We start from the raw sequence: 9432 nt of genomic DNA, 5'->3' as shown, positions 1-9432 counted from the left end.
AAATGTTAAGTCGCATTTCTACTTACAATGCTTCAAATTTTGCTACTTAATTTTATATACCTTAAAGTTAGCCTGATGTCCAACAACTACTTACTGAAAAATCTTCCCCACATTTAATCTCAAGCTAAACCCTAAGATCCAAGGGTCAAGTCTTATTTGAGTTTCATGCATGTCAATGCACAAATTAAAAATATCTTTAGATATTTTTTTGGGCGAAATCATAAAAATTAGATATCTAAAAGTACATATGAAGATAAAACTAACAAGGTTCAAACATGACTATATTTTTCCTTCATTTTTAATAGATTCAAAGTTTTAATTTTACATTTGCCAATACAAACTTTTAACCACTAAAATATCATTATATCTATTCAACAATGAGAAAAATATATAAAGTTAAAACCTTGTAAATATATATAGTAAACCAAAAATATCTTATATGCTAAAGTTTGTACACATATTCACAATTCCTAATCAAAATAAGTTTATGAATAATGCAAAAGCCAAAACTTTGCAACTATTGAAATATAGAGGAAGTATGCCAATAATGTAAAATCCAAATGATGCAATGATAGAGATGAACGGAGGAAGTATAAAAGGATAGATTGATGAGATTACTCTGCATAAATTGCTAGAAACAATTCAAATTATAACTAACTAATAACTGCACAAGAGAGGAAACAAAAATCAGCTGAAAGAAAAACAAAAAAAGGAAAAAAGAAGATGACAGAATTCTAGGATCTAAATCAGCTGTATAGGTGAAGAGATTAGCTTGTTTAAGGCAACCTAGAAGGTAACTGGCCTGATTGAGAATCACTAGGCACAAACACAGGAAGCTGACTACCTCTTTGTGTTCTACCCTGCTGAAAATAACCACCTCTTTCTGTCTCTCCTGCTGCTCCACCACCAGCTCCTGAACCTCCAGTACTTCTTGCTCTTGTCAAATTCTCATCCAAGAGAGGCCCGCCAAAGAAAATAGACTGACCGGTATATGACAGCTCCGTCCTTGGAGCCACTGAGGAGGAAGCAGCACCTGCACTTCTAGAAGCAGCTGACACAAATCTTCCAGCTTCTGGGTCCCAGTAAACTGTATTTTTCGTGCCTTCTCTGACATTTGGCTCATTTTTCTTAGCAGGTAGCCTCACCAGACTACCTGAAGAAGCTGCATTCTCACTTAGCTCAACAGCTCTTGAAGATAAAGGCGACTGATTTGCTGATGATTGGTATATCGGGTTGAAATTATCTATATTCGAGGGTAATGGAGAAGGGGTAGCAAGGTGTGACGCGCGAGGGCTACTTATGTTGCTGACACTGCGGGTACAGGTCTCAATGTCCTCCCTGCTTGCCCTGCTTGGTGGATAAGAACTCTTGGCAGAAGAGAGCCTCGGGATCCCCATCCTCAAGTTTCGGTTCAGAAACCCGGATGACTTCATGCTGACAGGACTGCTTAGCCCACTTACATTGCTGCTGGATAACTGATCACTGTCGTAGGGGTGAGGTCGAGAGCCGACAGGGCGTAGTACAGAGGACGATGCTCGAGCTTTGGCAGCCGCTTTAATTGCCTCTTTAGAATCTAGTTTTGCAAGCTTCCAAGCACTGATCCTGACAGGGCGCTGGGGCACCCTTTTCCCCTTATCAATGGGTTGTATGGAATCTGGATCCACTGTAGAAGGCACAGTCCCAGGCTCTAGATGTTCAATTTCATCCTGCCCAAGAAAAGCCAGAAAGAGACTCTCAGATATCACAACACATGGCCATCAATTCTCATTCGACAGAGAATTTTTTCCATAAACAAAAAAGAGAACTAAAAAAAAGGACACATTCTTGTGAAGTAGTCTGCACAGTAGATACTTAAATTTGACCCGAAAATGCAAAACTTCCACATAAACTACTTAAAATTGTCAACAACTACCTAATATATATCACTTTTCATAAACAACTACCTAATATAAAACTTTTTTAATTCAACTACCTAATACAACTATTCCGTCAACATAACACTACCAAAACCGTTAACTTTTGAATTTTCCGTTAACTTTTCGAAAATCCCCAATTACATGAACCCTAACTTTAACCATTTCAAATCCCATTTTAATAAATCTTAATTTCATCAATTTTCCCCCAAATCCCAATTTATAAACCCATATTTCATTAATTTCCCAAAAACCCCAATTTCTAAACCATTATTTGTTAAGTAATTGGGGATTTCATTAATTTTCCTTAAGTAGAATTGCTCCACCAAAATTCATGGATGAAAATACATATTTGAGCTTCCTCCATGCAGTGAAAGTTTAACTAAATCTTTCAAAGTAATCCCAGATTTTTGGGGGTTTTGGGCATTTTTTTAGGTGGGCTTTATGATTCCTTGATTTAATAAGTGTTTAAAAATTGGGGTTTTGGGGAATGAATGAAATTTGGGTTTATAAATTGGAATTTGTGGAAAAATTGATGAAATTAAGGTTCATCAAAATGGGGTTTCTTGAAATGATTGAAATTAGTGTTCATGTAATTGGGGATTTTCGAAAAGTTGACGGAAAATTCAAAAGTTAACGGTTTTGGTAGTGTTATGTTGACGGAATAGCTATATTAGGTAGTTGAATTAAAAAAGTTTTACATTAGGTAGTTGTTTATGAAAAGTGATATTTATTAGGTAGTTGTTGACAATTTTGGCTATATTTATTTTTATTTTCAGGGAAACGAAATGGTTTTTGCTGCCAAGTGAGCAAATAGCCATGTCTGACACTTAAAAAGTGTGAAACAAGTATGACATTATCTACCAGATTGATTGAGAAGCTTGTCCACTACTAGTCAATGCTAAAAGGCACTAGGTGTCCGGATTTCCAGCTGCTACCTAATTTTTGCATAGTGAAGAATGGTATGGTTTGCTTAGAAGATTTCTAGATGCACGACAGAGAGAATGGTTTCCTGGGGAAGAGAGAAGGTTGGATCTTTTCATCTCGGCCTATCTGTGCTTTGCTTAGATGCAGCCATGAAATATATCAAAGTACTTAGAAATTCATAAGCATTCACATCTCGGTCACACTGAATTCTTCAGAATTCTCTCATTGACTACCAAGGTATGCCATTTGGAGTTTGCACCAGAGGGAAACTAGATAAACACAATACATACTCTCCTATTTACATAAGATCCTAGAGAGCTTTGTCACTCTTCACCTAGCTTTTTAGCATGGTACACATCTACTTTACAAATTCATTTTGCAATGTGCTAATGGGGGCCTAGTGGCAAAAGGCTAAATATACTGGTGGATAATTAAAAAGTTAAATTTAGAGGTGAATTAATGTACACTCAGCAGCAAATTTATGAGAGATCTGCTAATCTAGTTTAAAATTTCTTAAAATACATAACAGAAAACTATATAAATACCTGTTGGTCCATGAAAATTCGTGGAGGAGTACACCAAGTGCCTTTGTATTGCAAACCCATGCCGACAGAGCTTCGTCCACTTACAGCAGTCACTGCAGAGCTTGTTGGTGAAGATGGTAGGCTTTGCTGATCTCCACCACCAACTGATGGTCCAGCTGGTTCACTTTGAGTTCGCATAGCAATGACATACTCATAAGTCGTAATACCCTGTAGTGATAGTTGTATGATTTGAATCACTTCAAGGAGATAGCAGGGAAGTAAAAACTATTGCAGAACAACAATTCACTAAATTACACAGTTTGAGATTTACAAAAAAGATGTGATGGAATAAGGGAGAGGGGAACCATAATAAAGAATTAGGGTCCAGATAGTTGAAACTCATACCTTTCTTATGAGAATTATATGGAAGAAGAACAATTCTCCCAGAGGTACAATTGCCAGGAAGGAGACAGTCGTGCCTAATGCCTGAAGAAAACAATTTTGCATCAAAAGTCAATAGGATTCAGCATAAATGAGAAGCTTCTGTCATCATGCAACAAAATTCTCCACAGGGAGATAAGAGCCACATAGCAACCAAAAACAAAAGCATTATGTACCATATATTCTACAAGGACACTACACACACCAATTACTACTATGGGAAAAATGACATAATGCTGCCTCAATCCCACATCACCTTTCACCCTTTACTGGAATAGATGTCCTACAAAACCATTAGTTTCCTTTCCAAGTAAACATTCTCTAACTATGACACTCGACAAGAAAAACCACTGACAACTAGCACATATCCTACTGTGGCTATGGATAGTATCATTTAAAAAAATCTATCCAGGAGCAGAAAAATCAGAAAGCAGAACCTAGCCCCAACAGCACTAGAAGGTCAACTGATTTCTCTCGAAAGTTTTCTTCTATGGTTGTAACAATCTTTATAGCCAACCATTTGAAACCAAATGAGAAGGGATCATACCCACTGAATTGACATCAAGGACCACGTAGAGCTGAAAAAGGTAAAACATATTGACCAGAAAAATATTCGGCAACAAAAGCCTTAAAGCGTACCACCACTGTGGCAAAAACAGGGCGTGAAAATCCATCTCCAAGCCTCTCAGTTATTTGATGTTCAGTGGCCTCTTTAAACACGAAGCAGTGAACAAGGACCCAAATGCCAACACCACATTCAGCAACAAGCTGTCACAAAGGAAATGCAGTGTGTATACTGTAGTGAGCAAGTTGTGGTCGATGGGAGATGAAATTAAATAGATTTGGAATCAAATGAAAGTATGAAACTAATCAAAAAGAGAAGAAGTCACATCATCTTCAGGACTTACCCAAAGAAGGCTCATTGCCATAAGGCTCACAAATGTAAAATAATTTTTCCTGCCAACACAATTATTCAGCCACTGCACAAAAAAGGTAGACAAAATTCAAATTCCATAGCTGTAATTAATCGTCAATACAACATTAAATTTAGTTGACTTTACAGAGAGAGGTCAACAGGAGTCAATTATGACTTCTGAACAGAATAATCACTGTTAAAGTTACAGAATCATGCATGCAATCATTCAGTAGAAAAAACTTATCTTTCAATTTTCAACTCACCCGACAATGATGATCAAACCCATCAACACATTTGTCACAACTCCTGCAGTGCTTGCTGAACTTCCTCACCTACAAGGCAGATAGTGAAGGTTATCTTTCATGATGTCTTCTGTTCAAGTAAAATTTAAATACAATAATATGACAGCCCTCAGGTGTAAGATTTCAGTCACCAATTCAATGGATCACCCCACCCAAAAACAGAGAAAGTCCCACTCAGAATTTTCACAAATAAACATCAACTTGCATCTTACTAAAAAAAGCAGTTACATCTCATACCCAGGAGGCAAGCACTTTTACAAGATGATTAATCATTTACCTCAGCATTACACAGTGTGCAAAATAAAGCTTCTTCCTCTCCTGATGACTGCTGAACAACTTCCTCATCTTCTCGACAATCTTCTCTCACAAGGCAAAAACAAAAGATCCCTCCAATTTTGGTACAAAGACTTGGGGTTGCATCTGACCTATCACCAATTCCGATCCCTGGTTTGCATGGTTCTTCTATTGAAGATGCATTACCTACTCAAAAAAGCCTTGTGAGCAAAAGCAAAATGCTAGCATGAAGCTAAATGCTTAGAATCCAATATGTTCGTTCAATTTTATTCAACTTTCTCCAACAAATGTCAAAAAGCTAGGCACAAGGACAACAGGCATCACGTTAGACTGATCATTGCCTCGTAAACTCAGGCCCGGGGACTTCAAGATATTGCAGGATTTTGTGAAGATATTAATAAGTGAAACTTGAGCTAACCTGGCAAACTGGTTTCACATTGTGATCGAGCAGTTCGGTCCGGTTCAATCAAGATACCAGGATCAGCTGGATCAATAGCAGTACATCTAGCATAAAGTATTAAAACACCCAAGGCCTGCAAGAAAAATAACAATGACCATTTTAAAAGGGAGCTATTATGGAATCCAATGGGTATTACCGTATTAGAATAAATCAGAGATTCAGGAGTTCCATGAGCCTCTATGTGCTGTCAATTGCATTGACTAAGTAAGGAGCTGCCTAAAGCATGGTGTCAAAACAAGGACGCATCATATCGTATCGCCCGTGTCGTAAAGGTTTTCAAATCTATCGAACCGATATTACCCGCATTGTAAAGGTGTAAAAAGAACGCATTGGCAGGTTTTAGGGATATTTCATGGTTTAAGCCAATATTCAGCGGTATGACAACCGCATCATCCTCGTTCCCGCATCACCGTGACCGTTACCGCGACCGAGACGTATTTTCGAACTATGGACCAAAGCAGGTCAAAACCGAACAATATATTCAGGGCACGAATATTTTTCTGCAAGGATAAACTGATGATAGATTGTTTCCAATCAGATTTGAGATGTGATATGAGTATTCTGGTTACATCTCGGCTGGACCATTCTATCAATTTCATCGAAAATTGAGCATTTTTCTTTAAAAAAAAAAGTAAGGATCAAATCTTACCAGAAAAGTATAACTACCAATAGCCAAGTACTCATAGAATGTATCCTTGGCAACAAAGGGTGCAAAGAACGCGTAATATGCAATTGTTAGCAAGAAATACACCGTGATAGCCACAATCTGGTCACAACAAAGATAAGGGGAAATAAATTAGGTTATGAGACTAAATTGAAAAAAATTAGGTTTATAATATAATACAATTTTTATACGATATCATGTAAAAAAATTGAAAAAAGAATTAAAGTAGCATACTGAGTTCAAGATTAGGAAAAAGCAACGCAAACATTAACCGACTTAGAAAACCATCAAACAGATTGGGCATTCAAAGTTTTACCCAAGTTTGGAAATTAAGCTGTTGATATGAACCATGACAATGACTTAGGTCCAATTTACGAGTTTAAATAAGCACACGATCATCAAACAACCAAAAACTAGGAAATCAAGGAAACATGACAGATCTTCATCTTCAGGCATTGAATACCACAAAAACAGGAAAGTACAATTTACTGCATCTATCCATAACTTACTTCATCAAACAGGTCATCATAACTAATAACCGCAAACAAATGAGTGATTGAACAGCACCAAGATCAAAAAGGATTTTCCCACATTCCGCATAGCACACTGCTACTATTTCTGTCCATAAACCACTAGGAAGCTCTGACCTCCCCCGGCTGAAAGAATCATTTCTAGTTCTCATCTATGTTACTCCGACACCTTCATTTACCTTAAAAACAGGGTGATGTATTGTGTCGAACACTTGGATACTTCATTTTAAGCTAAAAACTTGACTTTTTTCTACAAAATAGCAGAGTCAGGCGCTTAGACACCAGTATCCGAGTAGATACTTTATCTGTGTATGAGTAACATAGATTCTCCGGCACTAGGAAGCTTTGAAACCCTCCCTTCCCGGTTGAAAGAATCATTTCTAGCTCTTAGGCATTTGTAAATTTCTCATAATCATAAAAAGACAATAGTAATCGTGTCAATAATCTTTCATGACATCACAACCACCTTATCCCACCCTTTACTCGTAGACCCGTCTGCTAGCAAAAGTGATGTCAACCATAATTATTAAAAAGCTCACAAAAATTTTGAGAGAGAACAAAACCACATGTCAAATTCCCATGTTGGTTCTCTCATACTGCCATGTGACAAAGACAGCCATCTATTACAGATTTTTAGCAAATGCTGAATTTCAATCAGGAAGAGTACATAGTTCAAATGCAAATGTATTAGGAATACACGAACTCAAAATTTGAAGATTGAACAAAAGAACGAGACAACCAATCAGCAGAATGTAATGCAGCTTGTGGAAATTCATGCATTAATCCTTGACCAAGTCAGAACTAAGTCACACAATGAGAAGTTGCTTCCAACAGTTTGCTAATTCCTACTACCACCAACCCACTTAATTCACACCACCAAAAAAAGCACAAAAGTTATAGAGAGGAGAGCAACCACTTAGTCCACTAATTGCTTTTTTGACACTAATGTGCTACCTAAAACTTAATCTCTCTCTTTCCCACTTCTTTTCACTCGATAAAATACATTTTTTTTTACTATATGGATAAAATTAAAGGGAGAATTAACTTCTAAACAGTAATTAGGACTCCCTCACTCAACTTCCATCCCTATAATGGAGCAAAGAAAAACTTGCTTTAAAAATGAAAACATTATTCAGAAAGTTCTTATAAGTAATAATCCAGCTGCTATAGAGACAAACAAAGAAAACCCCCAAAAAAAAGCATAAATAAACACTCCAAAATAACGAAAACGAACAAAAAAAACAACCCCCCAAAATGCAGATCTCCAATACCGTCTATTAAGGACAAAAATTGCACAAGTGACAATTTTAAGGAAAGCAAAGAAAAAACGTAAAGATCCACCATCATAATTAGCTTTTTACAAAAAAAAAACTACCAATCCTCCTCAAACAATTAACACTAAAAATTTTAATTTTAAGAAATAATACCATCAACACACCACATTTTATTTTATTTTTACATATTTCAGAAATCACCACAAAAAGAAAACAAGAGAAATATGTACCTGCAACGAATGAGCAGGAAGTTCCCACCCATGACGTCTAGCCATGTTCAAACTCTAACAAGAACCAAAAACACCACTAAAATATTAAATTTTAGTATTCTTCTCCCTGTTTTGAACATTACCCAGAAAAAAATCTCAAACATTTGCTGCTTATTCGAAACTTTTGACTTCGACCCATTTGTTAAAACCACATTCTAAGAAACCCCATTAAATTTGATCTTTGTTCTAGGGTTTATGAACCTTGGATTTTATCGAAGAAAAAAACCCATGAAAAAATGAAGCTAAAATGGGGATTAAATAAAAAATAAGGAAGGTTTTCTTTTTTTCAGTTTAAGAGGGCATGTGTTGTGTTGACTGATAATGGGTTCTTCTCCCGCATAAGTAAAAAGTCCTTAATAATTTCTCCCATTATTTTAGTGATTACTATAATATTTTTAATCAACTAGACTAAATTGCCATTGAATACTGCAAGAAATAATGTGAGAAAAAAGAAAAGAAGAGAGAGAAGAAAGAGAAGAAGCAAAGCTTTTGTTTTGTTTAAGTGTAGGGTGTTGGGACTAGAAACGACCGTGGAAAACGGCACGCAAATTTTTAAAATAGTCCCCCAAAAAAATTGTTCTTTTACAAATTTTAGGTCATCTTTATAACAACTTTAAATTTCTTTTTTGGCATCTTGATAACATGGAAACAAATTTTTTTTTTTCCTAAATTGGAAATGAGTGAGAGGAAATGAATGGGTTAGACATTAATTTTTGTATATTAGATTCAAACTGCCTTGAGTATTCATATAAAAGAATGGTAATTAGTAAATAACTGATGGAAATATACACAATACAGCAAAAAAAAGTTACACTTGAATTCTTTTTTGCATATTCTAAATCTCTATTATATAAGGGAAGCGGGAGAAATGGTGTCCTCTTTTGAAATGCCTATTTTGCCCCCTTCCCTTTCTAAATT

At 36.2% G+C, this 9432-nt stretch overlaps 1 protein-coding gene across 1 annotated transcript; it reads right to left on the bottom strand.

Moving 5' to 3' along the window:
• Positions 1–578: 578 nt before the first annotated feature.
• On the bottom strand, positions 579–9067 carry LOC104900992 (protein S-acyltransferase 21). Its single transcript, XM_010688538.4, has 10 exons — positions 8476–9067; positions 6427–6543; positions 5736–5850; positions 5301–5503; positions 4985–5053; positions 4714–4785; positions 4445–4573; positions 3770–3850; positions 3386–3592; positions 579–1706 (listed from the first exon to the last, which is right to left on the bottom strand). The coding sequence occupies exons 1-10, from the start codon at positions 8518–8520 to the stop codon at positions 777–779; spliced, it is 1968 nt and encodes a 655-aa protein (XP_010686840.1). The 5' UTR covers positions 8521–9067; the 3' UTR covers positions 579–776.
• Positions 9068–9432: the final 365 nt, after the last annotated feature.

Source organism: Beta vulgaris, chromosome 1 (assembly GCF_026745355.1).
Source record: "Beta vulgaris subsp. vulgaris cultivar EL10 chromosome 1, EL10.2, whole genome shotgun sequence".
NCBI lineage: Eukaryota > Viridiplantae > Streptophyta > Magnoliopsida > Caryophyllales > Amaranthaceae > Beta > Beta vulgaris.
The sequence above is the reverse complement of the archived record's forward strand: the minus strand, read 5'-3'. Positions and strand labels throughout refer to the sequence as shown.